Source organism: Bombina bombina, chromosome 9, assembly GCF_027579735.1.
Source record: "Bombina bombina isolate aBomBom1 chromosome 9, aBomBom1.pri, whole genome shotgun sequence".
NCBI lineage: Eukaryota > Metazoa > Chordata > Amphibia > Anura > Bombinatoridae > Bombina > Bombina bombina.
Genome location: NC_069507.1, coordinates 1,509,027 through 1,524,463, shown reverse-complemented (window position 1 = coordinate 1,524,463; position 15,437 = coordinate 1,509,027). Strand labels below are relative to the sequence as shown.

General features: G+C 38.6%; 1 protein-coding gene across 1 annotated transcript in view; it reads left to right on the top strand.

The window, feature by feature from the left end:
• Positions 1–15,437, top strand: part of HERC4 (HECT and RLD domain containing E3 ubiquitin protein ligase 4) — a gene marked incomplete at its 5' end in the record, with an annotated part of 748,563 nt that overhangs the window by 464,143 nt on the left and 268,983 nt on the right. The window contains 1 exon segment of the mRNA XM_053691837.1: positions 12,751–12,917. Coding sequence (XP_053547812.1) covers positions 12,751–12,917 — 167 coding nt within the window.

The window sequence follows — 15,437 nt, the reverse complement described above, 5'->3', positions numbered from 1 at the left end:
ACTTCAATCTTGGAATGCTAATTTGATTTCTAAATTCCATATTTCTTTTTTTCCAAGGTATTCAATTATTTGGTTCACAACTGGTTTCAATTCTTCAACTGTTACTCTGGGCTTCAAGATTGAATTCTAAGACTAAAATCTTAAGCTTATATTAGTTTTTGTTCTTACTAAGGAACGGAATCCTAATTCTTTCCCAAGTAACATGTTTATAATTAGAAGTTTTCTTCATTCAATTTAAGCCATTTAAAAGATCAAAGTCAGCTCCCCAAATTTGCATGTACGTGCGGTTCTTATTCCAGCTTAGCTGGTAAGGGGCAGGTTAAGACTTTTTTTAAATTTGTTTGGTTCAATTCGGTCCAAACTTCTTAGATTTGGGTACAGAATAGGATTCAGAGTAAAACCGCCTGTGAGGAGTCTTTTTTTCTCTATCATATTCCAGCTATTCCAGTAAGGCTCACACTTTCCTGAAGTGTGTTTCAGACCTGTATGTATTGGGTACTTGTGAAGCGCGGCTGGTCACCCGTTGGGGCTCAAGGCGCTGCTTAGACCTGGAGTTTTCTGGGGTATTTATACCAGTTCCATTTTAGGAGCAGGTTTTGGGGGTTTTATTCAAAACTATTCATCGTCCCAGAGATAGAAAATCTTTTTGAATTGTCATATAAGTGTACCATCTTTTAGAATGGTGTTTATATGGTCTATTCTGCCTTTTGGTCAGTGAGGGCATTATTTGTTTTCAATAGATACAATAGATGCATATCTTCATTTTCTGTTTTCATTCAGATTATTTTAATTTTCTGAGATTCTCTTTTTTGACAAGCATTACCAATTTGTTGCTTTTCCTTCTGGTCTAGCGACAGCTCTAAGAATCTTTCAAGGTTCTTAGTGTTTCCTTATTTGGACAGTCTCGTGGTACTGGCTCAGTCTTTTTGTTCTGCGGAATCTCATACGACTCAACTTTTGTTGTTTCTTCAAGACATGGTTAGAGGATCTTTTTATCAAAGCTCCTTGATTCCTCAGACAAGGGTCACCTTTTTTAGGTTTCCAGATAGATTGTGTCAATGTCTTTGTCTCTAACAAACAAGTGACAATTTTATTGGGTTCCGTTTGTCGAAACCTTCAGTCTCTATTATTTCCTTCAGTTGCTATATGCATGGAAGTTTTAGGTCTTATGGCTGCAGCATTGGATTTGATTCCCTTTGCTCATTTTCATAAGAAACCTTTCCAGTTTTTTATACTGAATTAATGGTGCAGGGATTCTAGGATATCACTTTTTATATCTTTGAATCCCAATGTTCAACTATCTTTGATTTGGTGGTTAAATCACCATCATATAGTTCTACGGGTCTCTTCGGTTCATTCAACCTGGACCATGATCACTACAGATGCGAGTCTTTTAGGTTGGGAGGCTGTCTGGGGATCTCTGTCAGCACAAGGGGTTTGGAAATCTCAGGAGGCGAGATTACCAATCGATATTTTGGAACTCCGTGCATTTCTCAGAGTTCTTCAGTTTTGGCTTCTTTTTGAAGAAAGAGACATTTATTGTTTTTCAGACAGACAATGTCACAACTGTGGCGTATGTCAATCATCAGGGTGGGACTCTCAGTCCTTAGGCTGTGAAAGAAGTATCTCGGATACTTGCTTGGGCTAAATCCAGCTCCTGTCTAATTTCTGCAGTCCATTTCCCAGGTATAGACAATTGGGAAGCGGATTATCTCTGTCAATCAAGCTTTACATCCGGGAGAATGGTTTCTTTACCATGATGTGTTTTTTCAAATTGTTCAGATGTGAGGGCTTCCAGAAATAGATCTGATGGCATCTCATCTAAACAAGGAACTTCCCAGGGGCCTATTCAGGTCCGGGGATCCTCAGGCGGAAGCAGTGTATGCATTGACACTTCCTTGGAGTAATCAATCTGCCTATATTTTTTCGCCTCTGGTTCTTCTTTTTAGAGTGATTTTCAAAATCATCAGGGAGCAATCTTTTGTGTTGCTGGTGGCTCCAGCATGGCCGCACAGGTTTTGGTATATGGTTCTTGTTCGGATATCCAGTTGCCAATCTTGGTCACTTCCATTAAGGCCAGACCTTATATCTTAACATTCGTTTTTTCCATCAGGAACTCAAATTATTAATTTGATGGTATGGAAATTTAACGCTTAGTACTTAGTCATAGAAGTTTCTCTGACTCAGTGATTAATACTATGTTGCAGGCTCGTAAATCTGTGTCTAGTAAGATTTATTATCGAGTTTGGAAGATTTACATCTCTTGATGCTCTTCTCATAAATTCTCTTGGCATTCTTTTAGAATTCCTAGGATTTTATAGTTTCTTCAGGATGGTTTGTATAAGGGTTTTTGTCTGCAAGTTCCTTGCAAGGACAAATCTCTGATTTTTTTGTGCTGTTTTCACAGAAAAATTTGCTAATCTTTCTGTTATTCATTGTTTTGTTCAGGCTTTGGTTTGTATCAAGCCTGTCATTAAGTCAATTTCTCCTCCTTGGAGTCTTAATTTGGTTCTGAGGGCTTTACAGGCTCTTCTGTTTGAGCATATGCTTTCTTTGGACATTTAAATTACTTTCATGGAAAGTATTGTTCCTTTTAGACATCTCTTCAGCTAGAACAGTTTTTTAATTATCTGCTCTTTCTTGTGAGTCTCCTTTTTCTGATTTTTCATCAGGATAAGGTGGTTTTGCTGTCTTCATTTCAATTATGTTGAAGCTACTCAGATTTCAGAAAGACTTCTAGTCTGTTATCTTTTCTGGTTTTAGGAAAGGTCAGAAGGCTTCTGCCATTTTTTTGGCATCTTGGTTAAAGCTTTTGATTCATCATGCTTATTTGGAGTCGGGTTAATCCCCGCCTCAGAGGATTATGGCTCATTCTACTAGGTCAGTTTCTACTTCCTGGACTTTTAAGAATGAAGCTTCTGTTGATCAGATTTGCAAAGCAACAACTTGGTCTTCTTTGCATACTTTTACTAAATTCTACCATTTTGATATTTTCTCTTCTTCAGAAGCAGTTTTTGGTAGAATAGTACTTCAGGCAGCTGTTTCAGTTTGATTCTTCTTCTTATAATTTCATTTTTTTCATTATAAAAATTGAAACTTTTGATTTGGGTTGTGGATTAATTTTTCAGCGGAATTGGCTGTCTTTATTTTATCCCTCCCTCTCTAGTGACTCTTGCGTGGAAGTTCCACATCTTGGGTATCTGCTATCCCATACATCACTAGCTCATGGACTCTTGCTAATTACATGAAAGAAAACATAATTTATGTAAGAACTTACCTGATAAATTCATTTCTTTCATATTAGCAAGAGTCCATGAGGCCCACCCTTTTTGTGGTGGTTATGATTTATTTGTATAAAGCACAATTATTCCAATTCCTTATTTTGATGCTTTCGCTCCTTTCTTATCACCCCACTTCTTGGCTATTCGTTAAACTGATTTGTGGGTGTGGTGAGGGGTGTATTTATAGGCATTTTAAGGTTTGGGAAACTTTGCCCCTCCTGGTAGGAATGTATATCCCATACGTCACTAGCTCATGGACTCTTGCCAATATGAAAGAAATGAATTTATCAGGTAAGTTCTTACATAAATTATGTTTTTTCCCTCCCGTTTGGAATCCCAACAGTAATGAATGAAGTTGTGGACTCTCCCTGCCTTTGGAAAGAAAACAAAATGTATGCTTACCTGATGAATTATTTTCTTTCCTGGCAGGGAGAGTCCACGACCCTGCCCTGTATTTTCTGATGGCACCTCTATACCCCTAATGTTCCTTTTGCTTTTCCTTATTTCCTCTGCTAAATGACTGGGGAGTAGGGGAAGTGGGAGGGATATGTTTAAGCTTTGGCTGGGATGTCTTTGCCTCCTCCTGGTGGCCAGGTGTGGAATTGAATTTGTAACTTTCCCTGCCAGGAAAGAAAATAATTTATCAGGTAAGCATACATTTAGTTTTTTTGCTTTGTTGTACTTTCTGAGAGCTGTTCAGGTCCATAACCCTTGAGAAGCCTTTTGAGTATGTGTCTGATCTTCATTACCATGGTTAAAGGGCCACTAAACCCAAAATCTTTCATGATTCAGATAGAGAATACAAATTTAAACAACATTACAGTTTACTTCTGTTATTTATTTTGCTTCATTTTTTAGATATCCTTAGTTGAAGAAAAAGCAATGCACATGTTGAGCCAATCACACAAGGCTTCTATGTGCAGCAACCAATCAGCAGCTACTGAGCATATATAGATATGCTTCTCAGCAAAGAATATCAAGATAATAAAACAAATTAGATAATATAAGTAAATTAGAAAGATGTTTAAAATTGCATTCTCTTTATGAATCATGAAAGAAAAAATGTGGGTTTCATGGCCCTTTAAATAAGGACACCGATAAAGCAATCACTGTAGGGTCAGTGTTTGTGATCCTGGCCTCTCTGGGGGCAGGGGAAACCCACAGGAACATATTACATAAACCTAAGTATAATAATAAAAAGATCATTTATCCTTACCTGATAAATTAATTTCTTTTATGGTGGTAAGAGTCCATGATCCATTATTCCTGGGAATTACCTTTCCTGACCAGTAGGAGGAGGCAAAGATTCCCAAACCCCAAAAGCTCTATAGCAAAGCAAAAAAAGGAAGGGATAGGAATTAAGAACTAAATAAATAGGAGCAGGGAAAAAAAGATGTGCCAAATAATAACCATCACTGACAAATACAACAGGGTGGGGTCTTGTGGACACCATGAAAGAAATTAATTTATCAGGAAAGCATAAATTATGTTTTCTTTTTCTACAGGTGGTGAGAGTCCATAATCCATTACTCCTAGGAACAAATACCCAAGCTGTGGAGTCCACGAGTAATAAAAAGAAAGGGCGGGATAGAAAAACATATTTCTTTCATGTAATTAGCAAGAGTCCATGAGCTAGTGACGTATGGGATATACATTCCTACCAGGAGGGGCAAAGTTTCCCAAACCTCAAAATGCCTATAAATACACCCCTCACCACACCCACAATTCAGTTTTACAAACTTTGCCTCCCATGGAGGTGGTGAAGTAAGTTTGTGCTAGATTCTACGTTGATATGCGCTTTGCAGCAGGCTGGAGCCCGGTTTTCCTCTCAGAGTGCAGTGAATGTCAGAGGGATGTGAAGAGAGTATTGCCTATTTGAATACAATGGTCTTCCTCTAGGGGATCTATTTCATAGGTTCTCTGTTATCGGTCGTAGAGATTTCTTCTCCTACCTCCCTTTTCAGATCGACGATATACTCTTATATACCATTACCTCTACTGATTCTCGTTTCAGTACTGGTTTGGCTATCTACTATATGTAGATGAGTGTCCTGGGGTAAGTAAATCTTATTTTTTGTGACACTCTAAGCTATGGTTGGGCACTTTATATGTAAAGTTCTAAATATATGTCTTTAAACTTATATTTGCCATGATTCAGGATAATCAGTATTCCTTCTTTCAGACAGTCAGTTTCATTATTTGGGATAATGCATATGAATAATTATTTTTTTCTTACCTTTAAAAAATTTTCAATTGACTTTTTTCCCTGTGGGCTGTTAGGCTCGCGGGGGCTGAAAATGCTACAATTTATTGCGTCATTTTTGGCGCAAAAATTTTGTCATTTCCGGCGCCCTAATTGACGCCGGAAGTTTGTTCGTGGTTGCGTCATTTTTTGACGGATATGTGTTCAGACTTTTTTGCGCCAAAAATGTGGCCGTCGTTTTTTTCGGCGTCACAGGATGTGGCGTCATACTTGGCGCCAAAAAATATGGGCGTTGTACTTGGCGCCAATAATGTGGGCGCCAAAAAATGTGGGCGTCATTCTTGTCTCCACCTTTTATTCACATTATTTCAGTCTCATTTTTCATTGCTTCTAGTTGCTAGAGGCTTGTTCATTTGGCATTTTTTCCCATTCCTGAAACTGTCATTTAAGGAATTTGATAATTTTGCTTTATATGTTGTTTTTTCTATTACATATTGCAAGATGTCTCTACCTGACCCTGGATCAGAATCTACTTCTGGAAAGACGCTGCCTGATGCTGGTTCTACCAAAGTTAAGTGCATCTGTTGTAAACTTTTGGTAACTGTTCCTCCGGCTGTAGTTTGTGATAACTGTCATGATAAACTTTCTAATGCAGATTGTGTTTCCATTAGTAATAATCCATTACCTGTTGTTGTTCCTTCAACATCTAATGTTCAGGATGTCCCTGTTAATGTAAAATAATTTGTTTCTAAATCTATTAGGAAGGCTCTGTCTGTTATTCCTCCTTCCAGTAAACGTAAAAGGTCTTTTAAAACTTCTCATATTTCAGATGAATTTTTAAGTGACCGCCATCATTCTGACTTATCTGTTTCTGATGAGGATCTATCTGGTTCAGAAGATTCTGCCTCAGATATTGACACTGATAAATCTTCATATTTATTTAAGATGGAGTTTATTAGTTCTTTACTTAAAGAAGTGTTAATTGCATTAGATATGGAGGAGTTTAGTCCTCTTGATACTAAATCTTCTAAGCGTTTAAATTTGGTTTTCAAACCTCATGTTATTCCAGAAGTTTTTCCAGTTCCTGATGCTATTTCAGAAGTAATTTCTAGGGAATGGAATAGTCTGGGTACTTCATTTACTCCTTCTCAAAGGTTTAAGAAATTGTACCCTGTGCCATCTGATAGATTAGAGTTTTGGGATAAAATCCCTAAAGTTGATGGGGCTATCTCTACTCTTGCTAAACGTACTACTATTCCTACGGCATATAGTACTTCCTTTAAGGATCCTTTAGATAGGAAGCTTGAATCCTTTCTAAGGAGAGCTTATTTATGTTCAGGTAATCTTCTTAGACCTGCTATTTCTTTGGCTGATGTTTCTGCAGCTTCCACTTTCTGGTTGGAGGCTTTAGTGCAACAAGTATCAGACCATAATGCTTATAGCATTGTTAAACTTCTTCAACATGCTAATAACTTTATTTGTGATGCCATTTTTGATATCATTAGAATTGATCTCAGGTATATGTCTTTAGCTATTTTAGCTAGAAGAGCTTTATGGCTTAAATCTTGGAATGCAGATATGACTTCTAAGTCAACTTTGCTTTCTCTTTCTTTCCAAGGTAATAAATTATTTGGTTCACAGTTGGATTCTATTATTTCAACTGTTACTGGGGGGAAAGGAACCTTTTTGCCTCAGGACAAAAAATCTAAAGGTAAATACAGGGCTGCTAATCGTTTTCGTTCCTTTCGTCAGAATAAGGAACAGAAGCCTGACCCTTCCCCTAAAGGAACGGTTTCCGTTTGGAATAAATCCAAGCCTTTTAGAAAGTCAAAACCAGCTCCCAAATCCGCATGAAGGTGCGGCCCTCATTCCAGCACAGCTGGTAGGGGGCAGGTTACGATTTTTCAAAGATATTTGGATCAATTCGATTCACAGTCTTTGGATTCAGAACATTGTTTCTCAAGGATACAGAATAGGTTTCAAGATAAGACCTCCTGTGAGAAGATTTTTTCTCTCTCGCATTCCAGTAAACCCAGTGAAGGCTCAGGCATTTCTGAAATGTGTTTCAGATCTAGAGTTGGCTGGGGTAATTGTGCCAGTTCCAGTTCTGGAACGGGGTCTGGGGTTTTACTCAAATCTACTCATTGTACCAAAGAAGGAGAATTCCTTCAGACCAGTTCTGGATCTAAAAATATTGAATCGTTATGTAAGGATACCAACATTCAAAATGGTTACTATAAGGACTATTCTGCCTTTTGTTCAGCAAGGGCATTATATGTCCACAATAGATTTACAGGATGCATATCTTCATATTCCAATTCATCCAGATCACTATCAGTTTCTGAGATTCTCTTTTCTAGTCAAGCATTACCAGTTTGTTGCCCTTCCGTTTGGCCTAGCAACAGCTCCAAGGATCTTTTCAAAGGTTCTCGGTGCCCTTCTCTCTGTAATCAGAGAACAGGGTATTGCAGTATTTCCTTATTTGGACAATATCTTTGTACTTGCTCAGTCTTTACATTCTGCAGAATTTCATACGAATCAACTTGTGTCGTTTTTCAAAGACATGGTTGGAGGATCAATTTACCAAAGAGTTCTTTGATTCCTCAGACAAAGGTAACCTTTTTGGGCTTTCAAATAGATTCAGTGTCCATGACTTTGTCTCTAACAGAAGAGAGACGTCTGAAGTTGGTTTCACCTTGTCGAAACCTTCAGTCTCAATTATTCCCTTCGGTAGCTTTTTGCATGGAAATTCTAGGTCTCATGACTGCTGCATCGGATGCGATCCCCTTTGCTCATTTTCACATGAGACCTCTTCAGCTTTGTATGCTGAACCAGTGGTGCAGGGATTATACAAAGATATCACAAATAATATCCTTAAATCCCAATGTTCGATCTTCTCTGACTTGGTGGTTGAATCACCATCGTCTAATTCAAGGGGCCTCTTTCGTTCGTCCAACCTGGACTGTAATCTCAACAGATGCGAGTCTTTCAGGTTGGGGAGCTGTATGGGGATCTCTGACAGCGCAGGGGGTTTGGGAATCTCAGGAGGCGAGATTGCTAATCAACATTTTGGAACTCCGTGCGATTTCAGAGCTCTTCAGTTCTGGCCTCTTCTGAAGAGAGAATCGTTTATTGTTTTCAGACAGACAATGTCACAACCGTGGCGTATGTCAATCATCAAGGTGGGACTCACAGTCCTCAAGCTATGAGAGAAGTATCTCGGATACTTGTATGGGCGGAATCCAGCTCCTGTCTAATTTCTGCGGTTCACATCCCAGGTGTAGACAATTGGGAAGCGGATTATCTCAGTCGCCAGACGTTACATCCAGGCGAATGGTCTCTTCACCCAGAGGTATTTCTTCAGATTGTTCAAATCTGGGGACTTCCAGAAATAGATCTGATGGCCTCTCATCTAAACAAGAAACTTCCCAGGTATCTGTCCAGATCCAGGGATCCTCAGGCGGAAGCAGTGGACGCGTTGTCGCTTCCTTGGAATTATCATCCTGCCTATATCTTTCCGCCTCTAGTTCTTCTTCCAAGAGTGATTTCCAAAATTCTAATGGAACGTTTGTTTGTTCTGCTGGTGGCTCCAGCATAACCTCACAGGTTTTGGTATGCGGATCTCATTCGGATGGCCAGTTGCCAACCTTGGACACTTCCGTTAAGACCAGACCTATCTCAAGGCCCATTTTTCCATCAGGATCTCAAATCATTAAATTTGAAGGTATGGAAATTGAACGCTTGATTCTTAGTCATAGAGGTTTCTCTGACTCAGTAATTAATACTATGTTACAGGCTCGTAAATCTGTGTCTAGGAAGATTTATTATCGAGTATGGAAGACTTACATTTCTTGGTGTTCTTCTCATAAATTCTCCTGGCATTCTTTTAGAATTCCTAGAATTTTACAGTTTCTTCAGGATGGTTTGGATAAAGGTTTGTCTGCAAGTTCTTTGAAAGGACAAATCTCTGCTCTTTCTGTTCTTTTTCACAGAAAGATTGCTAATCTTCCTGATATTCATTGTTTTGTACAGGCTTTGGTTCGTATCAAACCTGTCATTAAGTCAATCTCTCCTCCTTGGAGTCTTAATTTGGTTCTGAGGGCTTTACAGGCTCCTCCGTTTGAACCTATGCATTCTCTGGATATTAAATTACTTTATTGGAAAGTTTTTGTTCCTTTTGGCCATCTCTTCTGCTAGAAGAGTTTCTGAGTTATCTGCTCTTTCTTGTGAATCTCCTTTTCTGATTTTTCATCAGGATAAGGCGGTGTTGCAGACTTCATTTCAATTTTTACCTAAGGTTGTGAATTCTAACAACATTAGTAGATAAATTGTTGTCCCTTCATTGTGTCCTAATCCTAAGAATTCTCTGGAGAGATCTTTACATTCTTTGGATGTAGTAAGAGCTTTGAAATATGATGTTGAAGCTACTAAAGATTTCAGAAAGACTTCTAGTCTATTTGTTATCTTTTCTGGTTCTAGGAAAGGTCAGAAAGCTTCTGCCATTTCTTTGCCGTCTTGGTTAAAGTCTTTGATTCATCATGCTTATGTGGAGTCGGGTAAGTCCCCGCCTCAAAGGATTACAGCTCATTCTACTAGGTCAGTTTCTACTTCCTGGGCTTTTAAGAATGAAGCTTCTGTTGATCAGATTTGCAAAGCAGCAACTTGGTCTTCTTTGCATACTTTTACTAAATTCTACCATTTTGATGTTTTCTCTTCTTCTGAAGCAGTTTTTGGTAGAAAAGTACTTCAGACAGCTGTTTCAGTTTGATTCTTCTGCTTATAATTTCATTTTTTTTCATTATAAGATTAAAACTTTTGATTTGGGTTGTGGATTATGTTTTCAGCGGAATTGGCTGTCTTTATTTTATCCCTCCCTCTCTAGTGACTCTTGCGTGGAAGTTCCACATCTTGGGTATCTGCTATCCCATACGTCACTAGCTCATGGACTCTTGCTAATTACATGAAAGAAAACATAATTTATGTAAGAACTTACCTGATAAATTCATTTCTTTCATATTAGCAAGAGTCCATGAGGCCCACCCTTTTTTTGTGGTGGTTATGATTTTTTTGTATAAAGCACAATTATTCCAATTCCTTATTTTTGATGCTTTCGCTCCTTTCCTATCACCCCACTTCTTGGCTATTCGTTAAACTGAATTGTGAGTGTGGTGAGGGGTGTATTTATAGGCATTTTGAGGTTTGGGAAACTTTGCCCCTCCTGGTAGGAATGTATATCCCATACGTCACTAGCTCATGGACTCTTGCTAATATGAAAGAAATGAATTTATCAGGTAAGTTCTTACATAAATTATGGTTTTTTTGGTAGAATAGGCGATAATCCATTGCGTTGGAGATTGTCCCACCTCCAAGTAAGCTTTATAATTAAAATCTTCAACAAGGAAGCCAAACAAACAGCAGAAGCTTTCTGCCCTCTTTTGGAACCTGAAAAAAAGAACAAACAAACTAGAAGTTTGTCTAAAATTCTTAGTAGCATCAACATATTACTCCAAGGCTCTAACAACCTTCAAATTTTGAATAAGCCTCTCTGAAGAAGTCTTTAGATTATGGCATAATGAAGGGACAACAATAGGTAAATAAGTCGAACTTAGTTCTTAAAACAGCCTTATCCTGATGGAAAATAAGATAAGGAGGATCACAAGAAAGAGAGCATATAATTCATATACTCTTCTAGCAGAAGAGGTAGCCAAGAAAAAAAGCTTAATATCCACTTTATGCAAAACCTTTAACACCAGGCTTAATCAGTGCCAAAGCCTGAGCAAAACCATGAATGTTAGGAAGGTTAGCAATCTTCCTATGAAACAAAACTGAAAGAGCAGAAATCTGCCCTTTCAAAGAACTGTCAGATAGGCCCTTCTCCAAACTATCCTGCAACAACTGCAAAATTCTCAGAATTCTAAAAGAATTCCAGGAAAACCATGATCTGATCCATACACCAAGAAATAAAAGCCTTACAGACTTTATGATAAATCAGACTCTCATGGGCAAACACTGTACTCTAATGGGCCGCAACATAAGCTGAAAACTCCTCTCACCGAAGAATCATATGCACATCTTCATTCTTCACCTTCCTCCAGCAGAGGCAAAGACAAAACTGGTTTCTGGTAAGGTGGGAGGGGTTTTATAGAGCTCTTGGAGTTTGGGAGTCTTTGCCCTCTCCTGGTCAGGAAAGGTAATGGGTCATGGACTTTCACCACTTGTATGAAAGAGATAATAGTGCACAGTATATGGCAAAGTGCTTGACTGGGAAGGCTACAATGTTTGTGTGTATGTATATGTGTGTATATGTGTGTGTGTGTGTATATATATATGGCTATATGAGATAATAGTGCACAGTATATGGCAAAGTGCTTGACTGGGAAGGGTTACAATGTTTGTGTGTATGTATATGTATGTATATATATATATATATATATATATATATATATATATATATATATGTGTGTGTATATATATATATATATATATATATATATGTATATATATATATATATATATATGTGTGTGTGTGTGTATGTATGTATATATATATATATATATATGTATGTATATATATATATATATATGTATGTATATATATATATGTATGTATATATATATATATATATATATGTATGTATATATATATGTATGTGTGTATATATATATATATATATATATATATATATATATGGCTATAAGAGATAATATTGTACAGTATATGGCAAATGCTTGACTGGGAAGGGCTACAATGTTTGTGTGTGTGTTTGTATATGTGTATATATATATATATATATATATATATATATATATATATTTGTCTAAATATGTGTAAGTATATATGTCTATATATGTGTATTTGTGTTTATATGTGTATATATGTATGTGCACACAAACATATAGAAATATGTAGACATTTATATACTTTTGAGGCCTTCTTAGTCAAATACCTGCAAGCATGCAATCTCATTTTTATTCAGTTTTAATGTGTTTTTAATTGAAATACTTAAAATTCTAATGTTCTTCACATAGAAACAAATGTTCCTTTTATTTTGATATATACACACACATACAGACACACAATATACATCTATCTATTTGTACGTATTATAATCTATATATATATATAAGAATAGGTATACATTTTACTAAAAATAATCATGTATCATAATCATGTATAGAAATATACATATAAAAATATTTTTTTTAAAGTATTTCTGACTCGCTCTAACACTAATTTTTTAAATAATTTTTTTTTCTCTCTTTCAGACCTTTGAAGACAGTGACTTATTCCATCTAATTGGAGTTGTTTGTGGATTAGCCATTTATAATTTTACTATTGTAGATCTTCCTTTTCCTTTGGCTTTATACAAAAAGCTGCTGAAAAAAAAGCCTGTGTTAGATGATTTAAAAGAACTGATGCCTGATGTCGGACGGTGAGAAAACAGTAATACTATATGCAAATCATATAACAATATTCTTGTTTGTAAATGTATTCCTCACCTTCAGTCATAAAGCTGGGGAACAAACTTTACAGTCACTATAGAAAGTTTTACCATTTTTACTCTATATTGCTATTGCATTAAGCAGTGAGCTCATTCAGGTGTTTTCCCCCTCATGTTTTATTATACATTTTGTTGGCTATGGTGAGTATATTTGCTCTCATATTTCTATTAGAGGTTCCATGTGCCTCTTTATTTTTGTTTTAGTTCTACTACTAACTATTAAATTGCTTTTGCTGCCCATGTACTTTGTAAGGTGCATTATCACACTCACAATAGTGTGAAAACTATTGTTGCTCAAACTAGTGTTTACAGTGATTCTTAGTAGTTGTCTCTCTAGTCTCCTGCAAGGCTTCCCTAAGACTGGGAGTACATGTTGCTGTGTTGTAGCCTGGCTATGTGGAGTTTTGAATCTAATCATATTGCAGGAGGCTGAGGGTCCCTTTGTGCCTGCTACACCTATAGAGGAGGCTAAGAAGCCATCAGTTTGGTTTAAGGCTGGGGTCAGCAACCTTGGCTCTTGTGATGTTTTGGAACTACATTTCCCATGATGCTCAGATAGCCTAAAGAATGTCTTAGCATCATGGAAAATGTAGTTACAAAACATCTGGAGAGCCAAGCTTGCTGACCCCTGGTTTAAGGCATAAATAAGGCACAATTCACTACATATGTGCAGACTGGTAAGTAACCCATGTATGTTGGCTGTATTTTTTAGGAAATGTTATAGGTGACATTTTTATTAACCAAATTTAGAAGACACTGGTGTTATTAATGCTTGTGGTCTTTCTTTTAACTAAAATGTGTCATTTATTTTGAATCCATTGTTTCTTCTATGTTCTAGAAATTGCCATTGCATAATCTCTCTTCTGCAGCTGTGTCTTCTTTCCCTGTGCCCAAGGAAGCATATACATAGGTCTTTATCGCTTCTTCTCCCTGAGACCATTCTGCTTCTTCTCCCTGAGACCATTCCGCTTCTTCTCGCTGTGACCATTCCGCTTCTTCTCCCTGAGACCATTCCGCTTTTTCTCGCTGTGACCATTCCGCTTCTTCTTGCTGTGACCATTCTGCTTCTTCTCGCTGTGACCATTCCGCTTCTTCTCCCTGAGACCATTCCGCTTCTTCTTGCTGTGACCATTCCGCTTCTTCTCCCTGAGACCATTCCGCTTCTTCTCCCTGAGACCATTCCGCTTCTTCTCCCTGAGACCATTCCGCTTCTTCTCCCTGAGACCATTCCGCTTCTCCCTGAGACCATTCCGCTTCTTCTCCCTGAGACCATTCCGCTTCTTCTCCCTGAGACCATTCCGCTTCTTCTCCCTGAGACCATTCCGCTTCTTCTCCCTGAGACCATTCCGCTTCTTCTCCCTGAGACCATTCCGCTTCTTCTCCCTGAGACCATTCCGCTTCTTCTCCCTGAGACCATTCCGCTTCTTCTCCCTGAGACCATTCCGCTTCTTCTCCCTGAGACCATTCCGCTTCTTCTCCCTGAGACCATTCCGCTTCTTCTCCCTGAGACCATTCCGCTTCTTCTCCCTGAGACCATTCCGCTTCTTCTCCCTGAGACCATTCCGCTTCTTCTCGCTGTGACCATTCCGCTTCTTCTCCCTGAGACCATTCCGCTTCTTCTCCCTGAGACCATTCCGCTTCTTCTCCCTGAGACCATTCCGCTTCTTCTCCCTGAGACCATTCCGCTTCTTCTCCCTGAGACCATTCCGCTTCTTCTCCCTGAGACCATTCCGCTTCTTCTCCCTGAGACCATTCCGCTTCTTCTCCCTGAGACCATTCCGCTTCTTCTCCCTGAGACCATTCTGCTTCTTCTCCCTGAGACCATTCTGCTTCTTCTCCCTGAGACCATTCCACTTCTTCTCGCTGTGACCATTCCGCTTCTTCTCCCTGAGACCATTCTGCTTCTTCTCGCTGTGACCATTCCACTTCTCCCTGTGACCATTCCGCTTCTTCTCCCTGTGACCATTCCGCTTCTTCTCCCTGTGACCATTCCGCTTCTTCTTGCTGTGACCATTCCGCTTCTTCTTGCTGTGACCATTCCGCTTCTTCTTGCTGTGACCATTCCGCTTCTTCTCCCTGAGACCATTCCGCTTCTTCTCCCTGAGACCATTCCGCTTCTTCTCCCTGAGACCATTCCGCTTCTTCTCCCTGAGACCATTCTGCTTCTTCTCCCTGAGACCATTCCGCTTCTTCTACCTGAGACCATTCCGCTTCTTCTCTCTGAGACCATTCCGCTTCTTCTCCCTGAGACCATTCCGCTTCTTCTCCCTGAGACCATTCCGCTTCTTCTCGCTGTGACCATTCTGCTTCTTCTTCCTGAGACCATTCTGCTTCTTCTCGCTGTGACCATTCCACTTCTCCCTGTGACCATTCCGCTTCTTCTCCCTGTGACCATTCCGCTTCTTCTCCCTGTGACCATTCCGCTTCTCCCTGTGACCATTCCGCTTCTTC